The 24,443-nt window shown below is 40.8% G+C and overlaps 4 protein-coding genes across 7 annotated transcripts; all 4 read right to left on the minus strand.

Moving 5' to 3' along the window:
* Positions 1-1,095: 1,095 nt before the first annotated feature.
* On the minus strand, positions 1,096-9,188 carry dnajc3a (DnaJ (Hsp40) homolog, subfamily C, member 3a). Of its 2 annotated transcripts, none has more exons than XM_086123270.1 (12): positions 8,869-9,188; positions 7,275-7,385; positions 7,082-7,206; positions 6,760-6,834; positions 6,322-6,474; positions 6,056-6,237; positions 5,398-5,517; positions 4,763-4,868; positions 4,564-4,687; positions 1,935-2,067; positions 1,699-1,847; positions 1,096-1,523 (listed from the first exon to the last, which is right to left on the minus strand). In XM_086123270.1, the coding sequence occupies exons 1-12, from the start codon at positions 8,948-8,950 to the stop codon at positions 1,372-1,374; spliced, it is 1,512 nt and encodes a 503-aa protein (XP_085979396.1). In that variant the 5' UTR covers positions 8,951-9,188; the 3' UTR covers positions 1,096-1,371. The 2 variants fall into 2 exon arrangements, with proteins under 2 accessions (XP_085979396.1, XP_085979397.1); XM_086123271.1 differs by lacking the exon at positions 8,869-9,188 and adding an exon at positions 8,440-8,840.
* Positions 9,189-10,080: 892 nt separating this feature from the next.
* LOC147198098 (claudin-10-like) lies at positions 10,081-13,070 on the minus strand. Its single transcript, XM_086123272.1, has 5 exons — positions 12,726-13,070; positions 11,684-11,845; positions 11,075-11,156; positions 10,556-10,663; positions 10,081-10,478 (listed from the first exon to the last, which is right to left on the minus strand). The coding sequence occupies exons 1-5, from the start codon at positions 12,955-12,957 to the stop codon at positions 10,241-10,243; spliced, it is 822 nt and encodes a 273-aa protein (XP_085979398.1). The 5' UTR covers positions 12,958-13,070; the 3' UTR covers positions 10,081-10,240.
* Positions 13,071-14,029: 959 nt separating this feature from the next.
* Positions 14,030-18,073, minus strand: LOC147198099 (claudin-10-like). Of its 2 annotated transcripts, XM_086123273.1 has the most exons (5): positions 17,579-18,071; positions 16,727-16,888; positions 16,567-16,654; positions 15,488-15,595; positions 14,030-15,393 (listed from the first exon to the last, which is right to left on the minus strand). In XM_086123273.1, exons 1-5 carry the CDS (start codon positions 17,808-17,810, stop codon positions 15,195-15,197), a joined length of 789 nt encoding a protein of 262 aa, XP_085979399.1. In that variant the 5' UTR covers positions 17,811-18,071; the 3' UTR covers positions 14,030-15,194. The 2 variants fall into 2 exon arrangements, with proteins under 2 accessions (XP_085979399.1, XP_085979400.1); XM_086123274.1 differs by lacking the exon at positions 15,488-15,595 and having other exon boundaries at positions 17,579-18,073.
* A 16-nt stretch (positions 18,074-18,089) lies between these two features.
* On the minus strand, positions 18,090-24,094 carry cldn10b (claudin 10b). Of its 2 annotated transcripts, none has more exons than XM_086123275.1 (5): positions 23,786-24,094; positions 21,329-21,490; positions 20,286-20,367; positions 20,099-20,200; positions 18,090-19,838 (listed from the first exon to the last, which is right to left on the minus strand). In XM_086123275.1, the coding sequence occupies exons 1-5, from the start codon at positions 23,997-23,999 to the stop codon at positions 19,688-19,690; spliced, it is 711 nt and encodes a 236-aa protein (XP_085979401.1). In that variant the 5' UTR covers positions 24,000-24,094; the 3' UTR covers positions 18,090-19,687. The 2 variants fall into 2 exon arrangements, with proteins under 2 accessions (XP_085979401.1, XP_085979402.1); XM_086123276.1 differs by lacking the exon at positions 23,786-24,094 and adding an exon at positions 21,827-22,239 and having other exon boundaries at positions 19,144-19,838.
* Positions 24,095-24,443: the final 349 nt, after the last annotated feature.

Consider the following 24,443-nt stretch of genomic DNA (forward strand, 5'->3'; position numbering starts at 1 on the left):
AAAAACGGTCTTATATAGGGACAATGTACAGTGCTCATGACCTTCCTGGTAGTCGAATGGTCAGTGCGTCGGCGTTGCGCTGTGAAGGTGCAGGGTTCGAATCCAGCTCCGTCCTTGTTCTGTGTTCTCAAAAATGGGTGTGGCCATGCATTTTCTGATCCTCTTCTCTGCACTGTTCGCGCGCTCACACTCACGCCAAAAAACAATTCGCAAAACGCCTTACTGTACATGGTCCCAATTTTTTTTTGTTGTGATAAATGCCTTCCTATACTTAAAAAATACATGGTCGCTATTTTCACGTAAAAAGGCCTTACTATACATGGTCGTATTTTTCGGCCCAAAACGCCTTGCTATACATGGTCGGGGTTTTTTCGGCCCAAAACACCTTACTACATGTTACTTACTTACTACACCCTACATTCGTTTTTTTTTGGGGGGGGGGGGGATAAAAAAGCCTTACAATACATGGTAGTTTTTTTCCCGCCAAAAACGCCTTCCGATACATGGTCGTTATTTTCGGCTAAAAACGCCTTTCTAAACATGGTCGTTTTTTTCGGCCAAAAACGCCTGACTATACATGGTCTTTTTTTTCGGCCCAAAACGCCTTGCTATACATGGTCGGGGTTTTTTCGGCCCAAAACACCTTACTACATGTTACTTACTTACTACACCCTACATTCGTTTTTTTTTTGGGGGGGGGGGGATAAAAAAGCCTTACAATACATGGTAGTTTTTTTCCCGCCAAAAACGCCTTCCGATACATGGTCGTTATTTTCGGCGAAAAACGCCTTTCTAAACATGGTCGTTTTTTTCGGCCAAAAACGCCTGACTATACATGGTCGTATTTTTCGGCCCAAAACGCCTTGCTATACATGGTCGGGTTTTTTTCGGCCCAAAACACCTTACTACATGTTACTTACTTACTACACCCTACATTCTTTTTTTTTGGGGGGGGGAGATAAAAAAGCCTTACAATACATGATATTTTTTTCGGCCAAAAACGCCTAGCAAAACATGCTACCGGTAAGTGTCGTAAAAATTATAAGTCTTGCGTTTCATTGTGTGATCAACCACAAGTTCAAATTTTGAAGTGCATTTAACATACATAAATAAGCTCTTTATTTACCGGTCAAAACACAGTCCAGTCGTAAAAATAGCAGTTTGTTGGCATGTACAAAATGATTTTCCTGAATGGATGCACATCGAAGATAAAACCCTTTGCTCCTGGTAGTTAAAAAGCTCCTCTTTGTTTGCATAGCAACGCGTCATATTCAAAATGGAGGAGCCCGCATTTTGACAAACCGTTTTAATTGAGCTTACAATCTCCCTTTTTAAATGAAGAAACTAACTTCAGTCTGTGCTCCGGCGTCCTCAGTTGAAGTTGAATTTGAAGTGGAAGGGTCCTGATCCGAACGGGTTGAAGCCCTGAAAGGTGTGGAATTTATGGCCGCCCCCCCTGTGCTGACCCTGTTGACTCTCGGGGTCCATGGGGTCTTCGCCGTGGTCGAACTTGGTTCTCATTTCTGGGAGACATGGACAGAAACACACCATTTTATTATTCTCCCTACATCTAAATGCAAAATAAAAACTACATTTTGCAATGTCTTTCACATCATCATCTCGAAACTGTCAAGAGTATTGATTAGGGAAGGGCGAGTACCGATACCAGGTACTCGCCCGATACTATGCCATTCTTACCTGGGTCAGTTAGGACCTCCTTGGCCTGAGCAATGTCGATGAACTTCTTCTCAGCCGCCTTCTTTTCTTCTGGGTCCTGGAAGTTGTCCGGGTGCCACTGTTGGGCCAGTTTTCTGTATGCTTTGATGATCTCCTTCTTCTGGGCCGTCCTGTTGCGTAACATCAGAACAACCTCGATGATGTCACATTGTAGTTGTAACATGTTGATTTGGTGAAAAATATTTGCACGTTTGTACCTCTTGATGCCCAAGATCTTGTAGTAGTCTCGCTTCTGAGACTGCTTGAGGAGGCGCTGTGCTTTCTCCAGACCTTCTTTGATCTGACGGTCATTCTCGCTGTGTTCGGATGCACTTTCGTAGTCCCTAATGGCTGCAAGGCACAAGAGAAAAAAATGTTTTGGGCGAGATTAAATCCTCATAACATGCAGGTTTTTTTTAAATGAGTTAGTTACCTGGCAAAGAATATATATTCATCGCTCATTTCAGGGCAAAGAAAACATATTTTCTAGCAAGTTCTAGAAAAGGCATGGAAAAACGTGGATGACATTCAGGAAGAATTAAACCCAAGTAAAATGTAATTGACGCAACTGATACAGAAGTGGTCATGTGAAAGCACAAAGCAAACAAGCGGAGCGTTCCCCGGCACGCTCAACCGGTCCCTCCCTTCAGTTCTATGTGGCTTTTGAAAGCAGCGCTCGTCCTACAGGTCGCGGGTAACTGAAGCTCGTCTTTTTCAGATGTCGCTCGACAGTCACGTTGCTAAGTGATTTGAATGTGGTGAGGGGGGAAAAAAAAGTATTTTTTTTTTATTAATTGTCTTGATACAACCAGAAAACACTTTTTTTTGTCTCCTATTTCTCTTACTCTCTGTTATGGAGAGCGATGAGATGGTTCATCTCTTGTTGCTACTCAGAACTATGTTAGCATTGCTTCTGTAGCAATCAAAAGATGACAGTGTATAACGATGTTGTCTAGTTTGACAGTACCACTGACTACAATGTTTCAAATGATGCCTGTGTGTTTTGCTATGCGTGCCTGAAAATTTTCCAGCGGTCTGGCTCCAATCTTGGAAATCAAGTGAGAGGTTATGCAAGTGCAAGTCTATGCCTTTGTGACACTACAGCTACACTGCAAAAAAAATATTTCCACTTAATAATCTGTGAACATTTTCTTGATAACAACATTAGCCATCACCTCAAGCTCATGTTGCAGCTGCTCCAGGCGGTTTGAGTCCGTTTATCCAGTAAGGTGCACTAAAAGGTGAATTTAGCGGCCTTGGGCTATGACACTTTAAAAGCCACCATGACCGCATCTGAGTGATTCCCACTGTGTTCATTGTGCATTTTAGCTCAGTAAGAGTTGGAAGAGACGGTCGAAGAGGTTGTTGGGTCTGCCTGCAGGGATGCAGCGATTAAACATGTTTAGGATGTGTTGTCTGGCAAAGAGAACGCAAGGTGTAAGGTGGGACGTGGGATTATTCACCATCTACCCTCAATGGATGTTGGGATGCTTATGGGACACTTGGTGCCCATCAGATTCACTGGCTAGATAAACAAAAGCGTCCTGCATATTGTGGGCTAGCATTGAAACAAGTACACTTGCCGTTCATCGTGTTAGAATGTTTTAAGTTTTAGCTAGTTATGTGAAAGTGAGCCTCTTTAGCACAGCAACAAAATGTAAGTAACGTTATGGGGGGGGAGGGGGCATAAGGAAAAACGCATTGTTCAAAGAATGAGGTCTTATTGTTTAAATTTTTTTGAAAGGAACTTAACAAGAAAACGTTATGCTTGCCCAAAATGGTTTGAAAAGACAAAAAAAATTGTTTGGTTGTTCAAGGATAACAGGTAGCCTGAGTTTGTCGAAAAAGTCAGAAGTTGTAAAAGAGAGAGTAAAAAAATAGTTTGCACATCATACTGGCAATTCTATGCTCTACTCTCAAAAGTATTTTTTCATAACATTGTGGTTTAATTTGTATCAACTCACTTCCACAATATTTCAACTTCATTCTTATAAAGTACTACTTTTTTCACAGTACTATAAATCCTGTGTGGTCACTTGCTTTTATTTATAAGCAGCTAAAAATGACAGTGGAATACGATTACAATAAATAATAATAATAATCTAGCATTTACATAACCTTGCTGTTTTTAATTGATGGTGGAGCTAGTAGGGCCCCTTGTGGTACACCCCTGTCATGAGACTGTCTCGTTTTGCAGAGCGTGTTTGGTGGTCGGTCAGAAGAACATTTGCCCTTGTTAGCCAAATGTAAATCCCTGATTTTTTGTTTTTTAACTGACAAGCAACAAAATAAAAATCACTGTGATACTGAACATGAGACGCTTGCAAACATTATTGCTCATCTTTCTATATTAATGATGCATAGAAAGCCAAACCAAAACTTGCCATTTTGTAAAGTGTGAAAAAGTAGTGGTGGTAAAAGGAAAAAAATGTGGGAAGTACTGGGGGGGGGGGGGGGGGGGTTCCTTCCAAGGGGAAATGCCGCTAAAACGAGAAAACTGTTGGGAGGAAAATTGTGTACTTTTTTTCCCCGAGAATAAAATCAACATTGAGATTACAAAAGAAGAGTACCATTATGAAGAAATGTGGACTATTGCAAGAAAAATATTGAAATATTCAGAGTCAAAGTGAAATATAATGAAAAAAGTTCAGGATTTTCAGTTTAATCCTTGTCAGTCACGGCTCACCACATTGATTAATTTAATGTAAAAAAAAAAAAAAAAAAAAAAAAAATTAAATCTGCTTGAAAAAGCAATCGTTACAAAGATAAGTCATGTTCAAGCTTCCCGAGACATAAACAGTGTATACATACCGTACATATGATATGATATCATGTGACAGTGCTTACCTTCCTCATACTGTTCATTTTGAATGTAGGCCTCGGCTCTGTCCTTCAACACGTTGACGTTGTGCGGGTCCAACTGGAGAACTTCGCCGCACACTTTGATGGCTCTCGCGGGCTGCTGCTGGCCCTGTGAGAGCCAACCAGCTAGCTTTAATACGCGTTCAAAAAAGCGTCAAATGGCGGCAGGGCGTGGTGGTCTTACATGTGTCAACGCATGACAGATGCGCTCTTTCGCCATGATTGTGAAATGAGCCACGTTGGGCTCCGTCTTCATCACTGCCTCGAATTTACTCACGGCGTCCTCGTACCTGAAAGGTCATTGCCAAAGGATGAGATCAACTTATTCTAGGGTGATGTAATGCACCGATTCTCAAACCACTCGTGGTACGTGGGCTCCCACTCGTGGTCAGCACACAATCATGTTACAGGAACTTTGTTTTTGTCTTTTGTTTTTCAATCAAGAACAGTAAATTTGTGAATCACAGTTCAGTTGTATTTAACTTACAATACAGTCACAATCTTTTAATATGGTCTTTTTTCAAACAGTTATACTTTTTTTGTTGACTTGTTTCATGCATTTAAATTGTTTTTTGGGGGGCGGGAAAGTAGACAGTACCCCCCCGAACCCCTCCCCGATATGTCAGCTCATGCTCAAACTTCACATCATGTTATATTGGCATACAATAAAAACCTCCGCTTTGTTTTTGAAGACCATTTGGGACTACTCTGGGCACTTCTGCATTTTAATGCTGGTCATCATGGTGCTACTCGATGTTAACAGTACGAGAACTACTGATGTAATGCATCATGTTTTATAGGCCACACGCACGCACATACCTCTGCTCTTGGATGAGTTCCTCAGCAGACTGGATCTGTTTGTTGAGCTTTTTGACCTGCTTGTAGTGACTGAAGCACTGCTTGTGATCGGGGTCCAGTTTTAGGCACTCGCGCACCTCACTGCACATCCCACCAAAGGAGAAAGGAAGTAAAAAAGGTGCAGAAAATGTCAGCTATGAATGCATGAAGGAAACCACTTTTGGGAAAAAAAAAAAGCCATATTCAACAATTGTACTGGTATACTGTACAGTGTTCCATAGTCACCGATTTTCCTTTTAAAAAAATGTTTCAAGGTCATACCACATGAAATTGCGAAAACCAAACTGCACTGAATGCATCGGTGAGAAACAGACAGGCTAACATTCAATAAAAGGGGAGAACAAAAGGTCGGTGTTTTTACTTGAACAGCTTGGCCACAATATTATAGAGTGCTATTCTTCTTAGGAAAAATAACAAAACAAAAACAAAAAAACAGAAGGTTGAAGTTATAAGCATGGTAACGGAACGAATTACACTTGTACCTCAAAGCACCACTGTGCTACATTGTAGCAATGGAAAAGGCTCACATTTCAGAAGCAGAATAAATTTCTACAGAAGACTGGACTATAAAGTGCTTCCCTACAGATCATATATTGAGACGGCGTCATTTTATTCTTACTTGAGCGACATCTCGTGGTCTCCCAGGTTGTAGTAGATGGTGCTGAGCTGGTAGAAGGCGTGCGTGTTGTCGTTCCTCAACTTGGACAAGACCTTCAGGTCACTGATGGCCTTCCCCATCTCGCCCATCTGAATGAAGCACTCGGCGCGCATCTCGCGGGAGCTCACGTCCCAAACGCAAGTCTATAACAACATAAGACGCGCGTGACTCAAGATTGAAGGACTCAAGGATGAAGGTGACCGAGCAGTCGAGTTGAAGTGTGCTACCTCAATGATGGTGTCCAGCAGGGCGGTGGCCGTCGCATAGTCTTGAATGTCGTAGCTGCGTTTCGCTTCAGCCACCAGACGTTGGATCTCGTCAGATTTCGACAGCTGATTCTGGGCCTCGTTTTTTTCCTTCTCACTGGGGTGGACCTTCAACTGAAACATCACGTACTTGTAATTAATTCGACTGGATTTACCCGGCGTTGTTCAAGTGACACAATTCAGATTTCTTGCTTGGTCAAGGTGCTCGCTTGAATACCACCCTGTGCGGCCGCACATACTGCAGATGCCAGGAAATGTTTTTACATAAAATTGAAATAGTTTGAAGGCTCTGCGTTACGCTTCAGTTGAGTCACACAACTGGCAATCCAACTGCGGTGCAGCACTGACACCTTCAGGTCAAACCAAATTTTGGTCAATGTTGCCACATGGTCCGCTCACCACTTTCCGGAAGTCACCCTCTGCTTCGTCCAGCTTGCCTTGCTTCAAAAGGAGGTTTCCCCTCTGGAGACGTGCCTGATTAGGGTTAGAAAACCAATTTGATACATCCCATAAGTTGTATGAAGATGTACATAGTAGCCACGTAAAGGATTAAAACCAAAAGTGTGTTTTGTTTTTCTTTGGCTTTTTCCAACTTCAAACTCCAATAGTTTTACACGTCATTTTGAGTCACGATTTAAAAGGAGGGTTAATAAAGTTGTTATGGAGGCAACAGTTGGACTGACTATCTCTATCATATCCTATTTGAAAATGTGACACTCACAGATGTGAAATCCGGTTTGAGTTCGATGACTCTGCTCAAATCCGGCAGCGCCGACTTGGACTTGCCCATGGCCAGATACACCGTGGCTCTCCTGTAATAGGCCAAGTAGTTCTTGGGATCTCCATCTGACCAGAAGAAGGTTTATTTACATGGCAATGCATAGGGAACGAGACGGCACTTTTAGGCCACTTACCCACGGCGGCATGGAAGTGAGACAGAGCGTCGGCGAGCTGTCCTGCTGCGAGCAGCTTCTTGCCCATCTCCATGTGATGGTCCACGCTCCCTTCCCTGCCACACTTTACTCCTGCCAAAACATACACAAATTAGGATGCTCAAACTCGGCACGCAAATTAAATCAGAGGTGTTCATTACGTTGATTGCAGTCTACTGTGCTGCTCAATCGCGTAGGTAGAGTGAATAGAAAGAAAACAAAAGAAAAAAAATAATGACATGGCAGTAAACCAATCAATCTAACATTGTTTATGACACATGGGTTCAAAATTCAAGGAAGGTACGGAGTTGCCCTGTCAGTTAGCCTATTTATTGCTACTAAACTTGCATTGGGCTTTGTTATAAAAATTAGTGGGGGAGCTTGACCAAGTGAAAGCCAGAGTGTGTTTGCTTCATCTGCAAGTCTTGCACTGCTATTCCAAAGAAGGAATATGTGGAGTGGAGTGGAATTTTCTGAGCGCTCATAAAAGCTACGACACTGACTTCTCGACCAAGAAGCGAGCAGGGAAAGAGAAAGATGCGATGACTAATATCCCAGCTGTCTTATCAAAACCAGTCACACTTGTGCTACCATTTTCAGGAGGACACTGATGTACAAACAGAAAAATAAATAAACTACAACACTGCTTGTACTGGACTCATCGAGAGTGGAGGATGAGGGGTTGACAGTGTCAATGTCATTGAGCTCAAATCCAGGGCTCATGGGCAGTTGTGGGATTTACAGAGGAAAAGAAACTGTGCCACCTCTTGGGCTGCTACTTTATCAGGCTCCAGACCGCTTATTGTCTGCCGTGTCCCACATGAAGACTACCGTAATGAGCCAGTTAACATATATCTTTGACATACAGTATGTAGTTGCCAATAGCAGTAAATGAGTTAAACCCAGATATCGTTCCAAATTGACTGATGATCATTTTGAGATTGGCTATCAGCAACTGCTGTCTGGACAATACATCACTAGTTGAATTCATTCCGTGCTCGTCATCAGTCATGGAATGACAAAAAATATACACTTAGATTCCGCATCGTGAGTTCAAGCGGTCATGCGAAATTCACCAACTTCGACTGTGCATATTAAGATGATTCTATACTTGCATTTTTGAGCGTAGTTGCTAGGTTTGACTTACCAATGTTGTGAGTAGCTCGCAAGTCAAAAATGTGCCGTCACCCTTGATTTAAATCGACAAAAACGTTTTTAAAAAAGTTTATTTTTCATTGGGCTGTACTGATTTGTGTTGACAACATACGTCTATGGCTTTTTGTCACGAGTCACTTCAAACATAACAGAAATAGGTGGTTTAGGTCCATAAAACGCAACAAAGGACACAATAAAGTCGGTTTAAAAGCTTCAACGGGGCCACTAATGTATGGGGGAGAAAGTGGTAAACTGCTGGCTAGCCTGCTAATGTATTGACTTTGAAAGGCAAAGCTGACTTTAGCACAGTTATCGATTTAGCTAACGCTCATTCGTAGTGAAAGGGAATGCCCAAAAAGCAGACATATAGTGTCGTAAAACACAGCATGAACTATTTCCACGTTACGACTGTATGACTTACCTTCGTATCGCATGTCAATCAAAACGAGAACATATGGCAAGAAAGTTAGGATCTTGTGAGCCACGTGCTCCATGGAAACCATGGTTAAATGACACTCGAGTTTTTCTCGGTGACAGTGGCGAGATGACAAGTGTCCAAAAGCGGCGTTATTAGTTATGTGTTTTGGAGTAATGTCCAAACCAGTCCCATGTGTTGACAGCTTTGAAACGATGAGCTATAGGGAGGCTCTCCTTCTCCTTCCTCGTCTCCTTCACTGGCAGCCAAACACAACTCAGCGGACCGGTCGTGGGTCACGTTGATTGGCTGCCCGCTTGAGCGAGACCACGCCCATTCCAAGAGGTTCAACTCGGTGTAGCCACGGAACCATTAGGCGTGGGTGCGTGGACACACCCTTCGAATTGACTTTCTGTTAGTTCATTTGCCCGTTTTTATAATTTTTTTATTTTCCCGTTTTAAAAAATGAAATAGATTTCGTTTTAATACATCGAGCCATTTTAGATTCAGAGGCTATCCTTCCTCACTTGGGGTCAAGTTGATGAATTTGGTGGCCTCCCATAACCCCAAAAAGTAAAATGGTGTTTCACTGATAGCTTTCAAGTGAGACTCATTTTTAAAACTTCGATTGGCAAAAACTGGAATAAATTACGTTCAACATGTGAAACATTTGCATTTTCAATGTGGAGGAGGTGTGCTTGTTTACAGTCAAAATGGCTATGTAGGACATTTCAAAACAAATTTCTGCCATTCGGATTTTTCATGATGGGTCTCATTTAAAAGATGGAGAAGTGTAAAATGTGAAACAGGTGAGAAAGTCAAAGACATTTGAATTTTGTGGGAATGGAAGAATGTTGAAATCAGCGGGTTTTCTTTCTTTTCAAATGGACTTGCATTGCTACTTGTATGGGCGAGAAAGCACAATTGCACTGTTTTAAGGTGAAGTTGTTGATTTTGGTGACATCTCATTGCCACTAAAACAAAATGCCGTTGAGTTTCTGTAAATTATGTTACAGTACATAGGAGTGAGCTGATCTTTTTTTCTGGCTAGGAAATGTTTCAGCTATCAACTTTCCCCCGTATGAACTGGAATGAGAGAAGCAAGCTGTTTTGTCATGTGGATGTGTTAATATTCAAGCAAAGCTGCAACTGACAAGCTAACTAACTGGATTGCTATTAAAATTAAAATTCCTATTATGACACAGAGAGAACGAGGAGCAAAGTTTGGATTTTATAGACCGAGTTAGTAATCAAAGTAATCACCAAAGTCAATTTATGTTCATAGGCTTTACATGTTGTGCATTGTAGTTCATATAAAAAGCCCAAAAATTCTATTTGGGGAATGTAAAAATAACTGGCGTCCTCATTTAATATGCACTCAGACGTATGCATTTGTTGCAGATGTTCTGGTGCTGCTGGTCACTGCAGACACGCTGCTGCCGCTGGCTCTACTTCTACTACTACTACTATGGCGACTACCGCTCCCGCCGATACTGCTCGTCGTACGGCTACTTGGCGTTTTCTTGCTCTCACTCACATCTGAGAGAGCCACCTTCTTCTTTGTGGGCGCGGACGTGTAGGGATCAGGAAACATGTAGGCGGGGTCTGCTTCGTAACTGAAAAGAAATTCACGGATTTAATTTTTTTTTTTTTTTAATGTTGCTTTTAGCACAGGGAAGTTCAATGTTAGTACCTTGATTGACAGCCTTCCCTCCCCGCAAAGATACTGTAAATAAGACCTCCAACCACCAGTAAAGTTGAGCCTCCCCAGCCGATAAACACGCCAACGCCGATTTCAAACCTAAATAATCAAAACAAGTCATGTTGAAACCAAAAGGTAAGCAAATCTGCAGTGTTAGTGTAGATTATCATCTGATAACCACCTAAATGTTGGTCGCTTGAGGGGTCGGAAAAGTAACTAATTATAGCCACAAAAGTAGTGAAGTTGGCAACATTGATTTATCGCTCGCTTTGTCACGTGCTCCAGGTCTACCTGTGGTCGTCTCGGTAACGAAAGCAGTCCTTATTTGCATCAGACAAAATGCTGTGATATCAACCCGAGTGTGACAAGTGAATATTAAATGTGTAGGTCTTTATCCTGAGTGAATTTTGATGGTAGAATGTCAAAGGCTTTTTTAAAACACAGATGAACTGCTTTAAATTGTGGAGAAAAAAAATTGCACATCTCCTTTATCCTGATAAATGTCCTTACTTTTGTTCTTTGTAATTAGGATCCTGGAATTCTGCTCTTATTTTGTTGCCGTAATAGGAGAAAGCAGTCATAGAACACAACCCTGAAACAAGAAGACACCGAGTAAAATATACATCGAACAGCCACAATATTAGGCACATCTGTCAAATTCTAATCATATCCAATACAAGAGATGTATCGGACAGATATCGATGTTAGACAAGGCAGCTTTATTTATATAGGACACACGGTATCTCAATGTGCTTCACAAAATTAAATGAAACACATTTAAAAGTATTTACAAGCAAAAGAATTTCAGGCATTTAAAACGTTATTGTTGTGGGCGTAGTTTGCGGGCATGTGGAAATGCACTGCTTCGTGCCAGGTTCTTTGAGCACTTTGAAAAAGAAACGCCACACCTCAAATGAATAATATTTTTACCCTCCAGAAAAAAAGATGACTTCATTTACTTTAACAATGACAAACACAACCACGTGTACTAGTACACGTACTCCCTGCAGCTGAGGTAATATAAAGTATGTAAAAAACCCAGTCACATGAAGCCATGCATACATGTCATTAGATTGCACAGTCTCCCGAATGAAGTGCCTGCAGCAAGGTGAGTCTTACCAGCAAAAAGGTAATTCATCCCCCCAGCAAAAGTCACTCTGGCCTTGGCCAACTCCGAGCCACCGACCTTGGTGCACTTCATTCCCACCATGACCAGGACCGAGCCGAAGAACGCCAGGATGATGGCGGTGATGATGAGGGCGCGGCACATGTGAATGTCCCCTGCAAAGAAGAATTTCCACACACAAAACAAATGGAACGCAGTGGTGAGTTCACAATAAAGGGCAAAGTGGTGCAGTGCCCTACCACAAACAGCATATGGATCAACTGCAAAAAGTGAAAAATTACTTTTGAAACGTAGGTGTGTACTGTCAAACTTGTGATTAGGCCCCAAATATTCTACGACCTGTATGAAAATAAGACTCCGATCAAATTTAAGACCACACACACACATACACAAATATAAATATAAGTGTGTGTGTGTGTATATATATATATATATACACACACACATATACTTTGTACACACACACACATACTTGTGTACTTTGTACACACACACACACATTATATATATGAGATAAGAAAACCTTTTTTGTCTCACAATGAAGAAATTCCCAATTTACAACAGCAAAATTATGAAAGGGAGAAGTAGAAAAACAAAAAGTAAATAAATAAATCTAAATTATATATATATAGTAATAATAATATATAATATAATAATATATATATATAAATTATAAAAGCATATATATATATATATACTGTATATACTCTCCAAAAAATAAATTTTTTTTGAGTGCTCTGACTCAGAAGAAATATAGCAACAAAATCTGAGAAGTCACAAATGAAAACTCACGAAGACTGAAGCTGCCCATGTCATCGCAAATGAACACTGTCTATAAGCAGTAGCATGTATAATTGTTTACATTTTTAATGATTTTAATATCAACCTTTTCGGGGACAGCGGTTACTACAGTGGACAGCTTATCATGTCATCAGGTTACAGGGTGCACGAAAGGGTCAACGTAGGACTTTCACATTTCTGCCAAAAACACCAGCGTCGTCGTCACACAGTAGATTGACACGGTACACGACTTACAGTTGAGTGCGAGCAAGGACGGGATGCCCTTGCAGTCGGACACGCCAGTGGAATCGGACACACAGTCCTTCCACAAGTTGGAGAAGTAGTTAGAAGTGGTCAGGACAATGCTGCCCACCTCAGACCAGGTCCAGATCTCCGTGGGCATGGTGGAGCACACCAAGATCCATCCAGACACGCAAACCACGAAGCAGCCGATCTCCATGTACATCACCACCGTCCTGTAACCCATCTTTGGTTTGAAATGAACAATAACAGGAAGACTTTCCGGTGTTAGAGCTTTCCAAGGTAGCACGGGTGTTCGTGTACGCCCTTATAATGATGATGATGTGAAGGCTGTTTGTGTACGCCACCCATGTTTAGTGAGGGTCACAGTGATGTGTTTGTTGTTAGTAGGAAATCAAAACGCTTGCCAGCATGGCTCCGGTTTGGCGCATTGACTTTTTGTTGGTCTTGTCATGAAGAAGAAAACTATTTCTGACAAAATCCAATGAGAGACTTATAGTTGCCATGCAATGGCTTGGGAATTGTAGGGCAACCCCTTTCACATTGTGCTCTCGCTTTCAAGTGATGGTACTTTACTCCAAATTTTTGCAGAAACTAACTTTTTCTACCCCACACGCCCCTTTTTGCGAAATTCATAAATATCCAAAAGCAAATCATACAACAACTCAGGCAGGTATCGAAAGTCACCACAAGAATGACCATCATCTTATCTATAATGTATCACATTCAATAAATTAAATAAACCGGTAATTATGAAATGTTCAAACTTATAGTTGTTTATTTTTATTTATTTATTTTTTTACTTGAGCAGGCCTACTGCTTAAAATGAAAATGAAAGGTACATTCAAATTGTATTGTGAGAGTCTATTCATCTGTTACTGCAGACTTCACGATAGTCTGTTAGAAGGTACAATTTGATCATTACATTGTAAATGTATAGTGCCACGAAAAAGTGTACACAGTATTGTCATGAAACAGAAAATATTTGAATACTTAGTCAGTGCATTAACTTAATTACAAGGAAAAAACATACCGGTAACTAAATTAGTTCAATAATTCTTTCTCTTGTTTGCCCCTTATGACCTTTTAAAAAAAAAAAAATCCACATTGTTTGCATTGAAAAAAAGAGCTCTGTTAAACACACACACACACGCACACGCACACACGCACACACACACGCGCACGCACACACGCGCACGCACACACGCGCACGCACACACACACCCACACGCAAACTAAATGAGTATAAATGTGTTCACAGCTCATGAAGGCACAAACATTCCATGATGTTCAGAATCTGATGACAAATATTCTTTTATGTTGTCAAGTGAAGGGTAAACAAGAAGGTATTTTTTTTCTTCTAACAATGTTAGATTATTTCACTGACAGCAGAAAATAGAGACACACATGGCTATATATTGTCCAAAAAGTGTTGTGATGTGTGGTCATTTTGATATTCATTTGTTACCATTTCTATAATGCAGAAGAATATGAGGGCAAGTTGGAGAATCACGACAATAAAGTCGTAACAAAGAAAAAAAAAGTTAATGAAGTCAGATTTTTTTTTCCCAACAGAAAAAGGTTGTGGTCTACGAGAAGTCATAGCGCTCTGAAAAGCACCTTGTTAAAAAATGTTAAATGTATACTGTACATCTAAAGTAAAGGGGGGAAAAAAACAATCACAAAAAACATTGCGTTGTTATTTTGGTTTTTACAATAATGTCAAATTGTGAGAAAGTTATAACTTCGTGATGAAAAAATAAATAAATTATGAGAAAATTTGTACATCTCTGAGGGGAAAATCCAAACATAAATAAGACTTAGGTCTCGATTTTAAGAGGAAAAAAAAACATGTCTTGATTGAAGTTCACAAGGCTGTAATGAAGAGATGAAACAAATTGTTGCGTAGATAATGTATTGAATTATATGTTTGGATCAACAAAAGTGTTACACCAGTTCCAATAATAAAGTCGTAATCATGAGAATAAAAGGCGCAATTGACATGAACCCTTTCGTGCACCCTGTAACCTGATAACATGATAAGCTGTCCACTGTAGTAACCGCTGTCCCTGAAAAGGGTTAAAAACTGTTTGAGGGGAAAACATATGATCATAAAAATATGTACAGGTACTTTAAGTCAATTTGGGGGAAAAATATATTATGATCTTACAGTTCATGCAATTTGTGGACTTAGATTAGTCAACCAAAAGTGTTGTTAGTGTTGTTCTTGTAACAAATTTGCAATAATTGTTTAAAATTCTTTCCTTGATTAAATTTACAACATTGCATTCATGTTCGGATGGGAATTCCTATTTCATTCAATAAAATATTTTGTTTCTTTGTAGATATTTTTTTTGTCCTGACATGACAACCCCCCCACCCCACAAGATACAACTTGTCTTTCACCGTGGCCCGATCACTCCTTCATACGCAAAGCATTCGCGAGGAAACCATTTAAAGACATTAGACAAATGCGTCCCTTTCAGAAAACCTCTCTGGTGTTGTCGGAGAGAGTTTGGATATTTTGGAGCTGCCGGATCTTCCTGAGCCGCAGTAAGTTCCGTACAGTCTGTTGGGTCTGTAGTAGCCTCCGGTGTACATGCTTCTTCCTCGCAAGCGAGGATCCATGTATGTGCCTCCTCCATAGGCATAGATCACTTGACTGCGCAGGAAACAAACATCCATCCAAAGATATTACTTTCTTATTTACTGATTTAAAAAAAAAATATATATATATATATATAATTTTGGAATACCTTTTGGGTATGAGTATTCTGAACACTGTGGCTGCATAAAAGAGAGCTCCTAAAATGATGAAAAAACTTCCGACCAATCCGAGAAATATGGGAGGGCCTAAATCGTACCTAGAGTTACATAAGAGATGTAACAAACAATGAAAGGCAAGTACCCCGTTGTGATGAGATATTTTGGTTTTTGTCGGCAGCACCTCAAAAATTATCTTTGGGTTTTCTAATACAAAGGGGGTCGGGGGGGGGGGGGGGAGAACTCACAAAGTTGTTTTTCACTGAGCAACAACAATATTTATTAGTTACACTAAGAATGTAGAAAAAAAGGCATTACTATCTTTGCATGTGTAGAGAAAAGCATCCATGCATCTATTTTCAGATCCGCTTATGCTCTCAAGGGTCGCAAGGGCAGTAGGCGGGGGACACCCTAAACCGGTTGCCAGCCAATCGCAGAGCACACATAGACAAACAACCATTCATACTCACAATCACACCTATGGACAATTAAGAGTGTTCCAATAACCAGCCATGCATGTTTTTGGCATGTGGGAGGAAAGCGGAGTATCCGGAGAAATCCCACACAAGCATACGAACATGAAAACTTCACACAGGAAGGCCGGAGTCGGAATCGAACCCTGAACTTCTGCACTGTGAGGCGGACATGCTCATCAGTCGACCGCCATGACGCCCTGGCAAACGTCCATCTCCCAAGTTTATAAGTTGACATGAAACTGATTTATGAGCAAGTAAAGTCTGTCAGAACATCCACGGCTTGCAGCTCTGGAGCCGCAGGTTGCAGACCCCTGGGATAAAGCAATTACAGAGTGCAGTACACAAGATCTCTTAACTAACCTTGTCGCTGCTGTCACACTGATACTCAAAAGTGAGACGCCTCAGGACTACAAGCATACAATTGTTTACGGTTGTGAAAGGCATTCAAGAAAAACCTTGAGTAATAAGCTGCATGTTTCTTCACTGATCACACATAGAAGCCAGTAAATTTCCTTTCCCGTTCCAAATTTGCAGTTACACGTTTCTCATAGGACAATTATAACAGTTAAGATTAAAAAGGTCATATAAACGTGTACCGTAAGAGTCCAGGAGCTAAGTTGACAGCAAAGGTGTTCCTGGCAACCCGGTTGATGTATAAGCAGTAGGCCGCAATATCAGATACTCCTGCGTGCAGAGCAGCACGTGTGGGCAAAACAGTGCCAGGAACACCAAGTGAGGTGCGCTTGTTTTACTCACCACCCACAAAGTGAAAGACTGCGCCAGCGAAAAGCATCTTGTCTTTACTCTGCTCGTCTCCGCCGAGGTAGGTGCACTCCATGCCCAGGAAGCACAAGATGGCGGCGAAGAAGCCCAGAGTCAGCCCGCACATCAGCAAGCCTCGCACCCCCTGGACAAATGCTTTAAGGTACAGTTGGCAAAAAAAGGTTCAACAAAAAAACGTACAAATTAAATCCTTCACAAAGAACCAAAAAAAAAAAAATGGCAGACATCAGAGCAATGTGAAGGAATTTTAAAGCGATTACTGCTGTTTTTCCCTGTCTTTCCTTTTGATAATATACAGAGCAGTGATTTCAGTTTTCATTTTTAATGTATAGTTTTGTACATTCATATATTTACAGTATTTCAGTTGGAAAAACTAAATATAAATGACTAACATTTATTGCAACAATGTTAGCGAGTGCCACAAAACGAGCACGTTTTTTGTTACTTTCTGTATATTTTCGCGTTGGCGTTCAATCAAAGGGACAACGGTTGTGTAAACTCTTATTTGTTGCGAAATGCAGGCAAGCCAATTTTCACAACAGCTACATTTAAAACACTGAGTTGATATGCCTAGCTTAAAATGTTATCAAAGTCTGTTGCCTTGAAATTTTGAGTTTACCCAAAGTTTTGTTTACATTGTAGCTATCATCCATCCAGCAATCAAAATATATACAAAACCTTTCAATGTCTCCATACTTTTCCATTTATTTACCAATCTAAAAATTGCCTGGCGAGTAGTACCAGGTCTACCCTTCCTCTCGTCCCAAGTCACCTGGGATCAGCTCCAGCTAATTAGCATAATAGTAACAATGACCACAGTCTTACGCGTGACACTCCAGAGAACAGGGAAATCTCTGCAGTTGGTGACGGCCGTGGAGTCGGTGAAGCAGTCTTTCCACAGATTGGACCAGTACCAGGCCACCTTGATGATGAACGAGCCGCCCTGGCCTCCGATTTGGGTGATCCTCCAGAAGTCCATGGCCATGGTGCACAGCACAAAGAGCCAGCCCAGTGTGGAAATCAGGAAGCCGCTCACTTGGATCAAACGTTTATGCATCTCCAAAGGGGAAAAAGTCCACACAGTTCAATTGAAGATCTTTCTTTGGATGGCGGGATTAGTGAAGTGTATTGTGTCAGTCGGCAGAGCATACTGCGTGTTTGTTCGGTGTGTCATCACTGTTGATGAGGGCGTTTTAGCTGAGTGTTTACTGTAAACATACAGGAGTGTGCCATCACACTTCTAAATGAATCCATTTTCTTTAGTGTTTGTCATCTTTGGAATGACAGGTATAAAACGTGTGTGTGTGTGTGTGTGTGTATTCTGTATATATATATATATATATATATATATATATATACATAGACAGAATGACACAATGACACATAGAGGAAACAAGCACAATACAATAAGCTCCGTTTTCTTTTTCTTTTTTTTTTAAATACCAAAATTCCATCGTACAAAACAATAACGGTCACATACATTGCAGCCCGTTTAAAGCAAAATGTAAAGTAGAAAATAAATAGCAATTGCAATTCCCTCAAGATCAGAATTGATGTGTGATTACATCAAACTACATTAAAAACATTAGTTACCGTCATGCGTCACATCATAGCAAATATCAGTTTTGTGAACATGCGCCCTCTAGTGACTATTAGTGGTAGAGCTCAGCGTGAGACAGCGTTAATTCATGTTTTATGGTGTTGACTGTTTATGTTTTTAATTTATTGTATTACTTCCATGTACACCAATTTGTATGCATCTATGGTTGTCTTTAAAGTGTCCTATAAATGAAGTTGGGTTGAGTTGAGTGGTGTAGCATTAGTGTGATTGCTTCACTCATTCAAAATTTATATTGTTATAAAAGCTGTCCAAATGTATCTCCAAAGTTTTTTTTACCTCAATTGAAAGCAGAGGATCCCCCCACCTACCTTTTTTTTTTACTCAAATGAAAAGAGAAAAAAATTGCACGATGTGGGGGTATGTGTTTTTATCTGGAAAAACAGTTTGTTTTGAGGTAAAAGAAAAAAATCTAATGATTTGTAATTTTTAATTGAAAACCCAAGGTATCAAAGGTTTCTGACAAAAAAACCACATAAAGTATATGATTTGCAAAAATTTTTTGGTGTTTCTGATGAAAGACAAAATTATTTTTTTTTCCAGACAAAAACAGAAAAAAAATTAAGTACTTGGCTTTCATTCAGGAAGTATATTCTAGGCTAGCAAGACAAAGAACATGCACACTTTTCTAAATACATTCAAAGCAAAACAAAGAACAACATTTTTTTTAGAGTTTAAGTAAAAAAAAAACACAATCTGCAAAAATGTTTGTTGAGTGAAAAAAAATCTTTTTAAATACAAAAAAAATGACATTTTTGTTTTAGTGTAAAGAAATTACAAAATTTGGCTGACAGTATGTATATATATTTTTTAACAGACCAACCAAGAAGTCATTTTTGTTTGGTTTGAAGTAAAACATTTTCATAAATGAAAAAAAAGCACTTTAAATAGAAGAGAAATTCAAATTAATAGTCTAGTCAGATTGTAAATAGCAATACAGGATTTATTTAAAATATAAAAATATTCTTTTGTGTTATGGGTAAAAAAAACAATTTTTGAGGAGAAGTGTAATATAATTAGAAAAACAAAAAAGGTTTCTATTTGTACAAAAACAACTATATACAATAAGAATATATTTCATTATTTTCAAGGTGAACCAAATTTGAGGATTTTTTAAAAGAAAAGTAATTTACTGTGTTTGAAGAAGAAAGAAAAAAAGAAAATTTTCAATAGACCTCAACGCCATTTTCATTATGCCCAGGAATGACAACTTCACTTGGTGTTCAACAGAAGTGTTTCCTCCAGTGAGCCGTTATCTTTCCCTCCACAATATCTTACACGACTCACCACGCGGCGGCTCTTAATATTCACATCATTTAAACGTATACGTTCTTATCAAAATTGGGAGCCCTGGAGGAGCTGCTGTATTCAGGTGGAGGCCTCTGGCTCACAGACTGCCCTCGTCCTCTTTGGTAGGAGGGGGCATGCGAATGTGAGGCAGCGCCTTTGTAGACATAATTTGTTTGACTGTGTGTGGAAAAAACACGCATACACACACACACACACACACACACACACACACACACACACACACACACACACACACACACACACACACACACACACACACACACACACACACACACACAATGCTGATTAACCATCCAGAAGCCACCAACAGTACCCCCTAATAAGATCCGGTACTGGAAATAATAATTTTGCCATTGAGATTGTGCATGTGTACCTAATGAAATGTCCACATGTAAACGTGTGCAGGGACGACTGACCTTTTCTTACAGTCTGCCACAGAGAAGCAGAACACACCTCCGCCAAGAATACAAAGGACAGAACCTGACCAGCCAATGAAGAGCGCCGCCCCCAGCTCATACCTAAAATGGAAGAAAGGGCCGATTTGTAAACCATGAAAACGTGACTCATGGAAAATCGTTTGAACACCTGAAAAATATTGCTTACTTCTGTGCCACAAACATTGGGTTGAAAAAGTCCGACGTTATGCGATGTGCATAGAGGGAACATGCTGAAAGTGAGCACAGACCTGAGGAAAAACAACACATACTGGATCAAGTCTTAAGACCGGCTGTTGGTGGTGAGTGACACGTGACACTTGCACATTTTGAATTTTCCATTAACCATATTGTCCATAACAGTTTGATGTATACTGTACATTGAAAAGAGAGTAACAATCAAACAGTTCATGAAGATTAAATTATATTGTAGTCACAAGATAAACACCACTGGACTATATTTAACAAATCTACTAAGCTGTATTTAAAAAAAAAAGTTTGGACCACTGTAACATTATGCAGACTTTGCACAGTTAAGTTAGTGATTATCTCGTGCACCACTTGAGAGAGCCTGCTTAGCACACTTTGAGAATCACTGTATCTACTGGAACACAATGATTACATGTCGGCATACGAGCTTTTATTTCCCAAAATAATCATTGAAAAAAATCTGAAATTTGGAGAGACATGAAAAACAGGATAAGTGTAAAAATCTTGAGCTATAGTGCCTGCTTTAATCCCCCCATTTTTGATGGGGATGGGGCGGTGGATAAAACACTCAGAGATGCAGTACAAGCTTTTCTTTGGTAAACACAGTCAAAACATCTAGAAATACTTTTATCCCCCCCCCCCCCAAAGTTTTTTTCAAAAAAAAAAAAATGAACGCAAATGCATGAATTAATTTTGTGACACAGTACGGTTCCAAAACTGTGTTCGTTGTTTGATTTCGGAGTTATAAAAAAGTCAAACATTTGGAGATGCGTGATTTATGAAAATTCAGAGTTCAAAATGAAAAAGCCTGCGATTGGCTGGCAACTGATTCTGGGTGTCCCCGCCTACTGCCCGAAGACGGCTGGGATAGGCTCCAGCACCCCCCGCGACCCTGGTGAGGATCAAGCGGTTCGGAAAATGGATGGATGGATGGAAAATGAAAAAGCGTCTTGCTGTTACTAAGATTAAGGGGGTGGGGGGAATAACGGCAACCTCTCTTACCGCTGAGGATAAAATTGACACCGGCGACGCAGGCGATCCTCGCTTTGCTCTTGTCACTTCCTCCAATTTTGGTGCACTTCATTCCCACCAGGGCGAAGACGGTACCAAAAAAGCCCAGACACACGGCTGCGATCATCAGGCCCCTGCAGGCCTGGATGTAACCTGTGCGAGCACAAACAATCAGCCGGACACCAACAACCTATTGACCTTTTGATGCACGTGCACATAAAGCATGCAGTAGAATTAGTCACGAGATGAGATTTAGAGGCAAATATTAGCTCGGAACTCGTGAAGCGTGGTCGACACAGCCTAAGGCTCACAGTCAATTTCCTTGATAGGCTTTAAGAATCAGTCAACTGGGGCTAAACATTGACACTATTCACGGTAAATGGGTTGATCGCAGCGCTCATGGAAATGATCTTGAATTTCAAGTTTGAAAAGGGAGAAAATGTGAAATAACACGACGCAAAACTCAGAGAAGGCAAAAGCGCGTCAAACCATCCAACGCCAGCATGGAGGGAAAGTCTTTGCAGTTGGACACCCCGGTGGAATCGGTAACGCATGTCTTCCAAAGGTTGGACCAGTAGGTCGCTGTGGTAATGACAGTCCCGTCCAGCGAGGACACCTTCCAGTAGTCTGTCGGCAGGGTGGACGACACGAGAACCCATCCCGAAGTGGCGAGCGCAAAGGCCAGGATCTCCTGATACATGCTGCTCCGAATGACTCTGCGCCGACCACGTCGGTGGCACCAAGATTGATTAATGGTTCCCAAGTGGTTGAAAAAGTAGCCAGGATGCACAACGCTAAGTTGGTTAATATGTTATGGACCGTTGTATTCTGCTATGAGGAGTTTGGACCTGAATATGAGCGCTGACGGCTTGTTATGTGGTTGCCAACGCCTCACACATAAATAATTGATCACAGTTTTATTTTTATGCGTTTATTTTTTTCATATCACAAATACCTGTCATTTAAACAGAGGTGTCACTTATAGGGAACCTGTGATCAGGACCTACTGTAGCATTTATTTACAGTTACTGAGAACGAGACAGGGTAAGCCTTGGACGAATTGCCAGTCAATCCCGATGTACCGTATTTTCCGCACTATTAGGCGCTTCGGAGTATATGGCACTCTTTCAATAAATGGGCTTTAAAACGGGTTTCCTTGTACGCATCACATGATAAGGCGCATAGAATAGAAGCTATAGTAGTGGCTGCGGTGTTGTTATGCATCCAGTAGATGGAGCTAACCTAAAGGGAATACAATACAATACAATACAATGCAATACAGCCTTATATATATACCGGTATATAGAATTTTCACAACTGCTGCAGCAGTAAGAAAGCGCTTTCCAGGACATTTAAAATACTACGCCCAATAAATCAGAATATTGATCCATATATAAGGCGCATCAGATTATAAGGCACGCCGTCGGCTTTTGAGAAAATTGAATGCTTTTAGGTGCGCCTTATAGTGCGAGAAAATACGGTACAAAAAGATAAGCATCAATTCACAGCCAAAGAAAAGCCACGCAAGCACAAGGAGAACATCCAGACTCAGATGGGTCTTAGCTAGGGTCGCCCCTGACTAAATTGCGGCCCAAAGCAAAAATTCGTTTGAAGGCCCTACCCCACCTCATCTCTCCTGATCCAAAATAACTCATAGGTACGAAATAACCATAACACAGCATGCCATTTGACAACCTTTTTTTCAACAATAAAGAGTAGCTGTAATAAAATGAAATAAATACAAACTGACAGAAATAAATCCAGATGAAATAAAACAAAATACCTTCAAACGGAGACGAATAAATAAATAACTCGAAAGTGAACATGCCTTGTGTGGCTTTTACAGAGCAAAATAATTATCTGCAAGCGGTGGGATTGATGAAAGGAATATTAAAAGTAGCTAAGTTGCAAAATGTGGAAAATACATTCCAAGTAAAAGAAAGATAACAGGCAGGCAAAGTCAGAGCAAAATGACAGATTAGTGTATTTAAAAATTGGTTTCATATTCAGAATGACATACTCCACATGATGTGCCTCATCATAATATGATGAGATACAATCTATTCTGCCTTTTCATCGAGAATGATGTTCACTTTTGATCGATGCTGCCAGAGGTATTCAATGAACAATATTTATTATTGTGCCCACACTTTGCAATAGTGCAGAGCTCCATCATACCGTGAGGTATTTCTCTCACGTCGCGAAATAAAGGCTCATATTATGTAGCAAATTTGGTGACCGCTGAGTGCACGGCAGTGATGAATATTTTTCTATTCCTTAGCAGTCACACCGCAGGGATATTTCCTAAAGTTGCGTCACGTGCACTGGAAAACTGATGTTTCACCATGAAATGAGACAAATGTGCCGTGCCGTTTGGGATGGTGGCGCAGTGAGAACATCTATTCTTGTCTAAATAGTTTGAAAGCAGGAGCACGGTGAGTCACTAACCGTCCAGGTTCAAGATAGTATGATGCGGCCTACAGTGGAGGGCTCCGATGGCGTTCCCGGCGCAGTTGTTCCACAGGCCCTGCAGCACCCATGTGGCCGTGATGACCGAGGACGCCCGGCTCGTGGCCTTCCATTCATTGGACACCGTGGCACCGATGGTGGCCCCCAGTCCCCCGAGGCCGCTGAGGAAAGCCAGGATCTGCAAGCCGGACATTTGCTGGCTTTCACAATTGAATGTGATCTTTTTTAGCGGACGAAATGCACGCGATCGCCCCGGACAGGTAAATTACACTTTGGACATGTGTTTTCACTGAGATGATTTACAGACAGAGCATCTCTCATGGTCAAAGATGGACACAAGCGCCTCAAAGTCAAACAGTAATCAAAGTGTGAGCTGGGAGTTAGTGATTATTTTGGCCAATGCCCAAGCACCTCTTCTGAGTGCCCGCGTTTTGGTCTAAAAGTAATTACCGTGCTTCATATTAACACAAAGAATGATCAATCGCGTTTCGATGGAAACAAAGTCCACTTTCAAGTTCGTCATTCGTTTCGGGGTAAGAGGATGACTCATGACTTCCAGTTTAGGGGACTACAACACAATTTTGTGAGTGTGTGTGTGTGCCAGAGAGAGCGAGTTCGTGAGAGAAATATAGAGAAA

Source organism: Hippocampus guttulatus, chromosome 11 (assembly GCF_054856545.1).
Source record: "Hippocampus guttulatus isolate MCC_2025c chromosome 11, RoL_Hgut_1.0, whole genome shotgun sequence".
Classification (NCBI taxonomy): Eukaryota; Metazoa; Chordata; class Actinopteri; order Syngnathiformes; family Syngnathidae; genus Hippocampus; species Hippocampus guttulatus.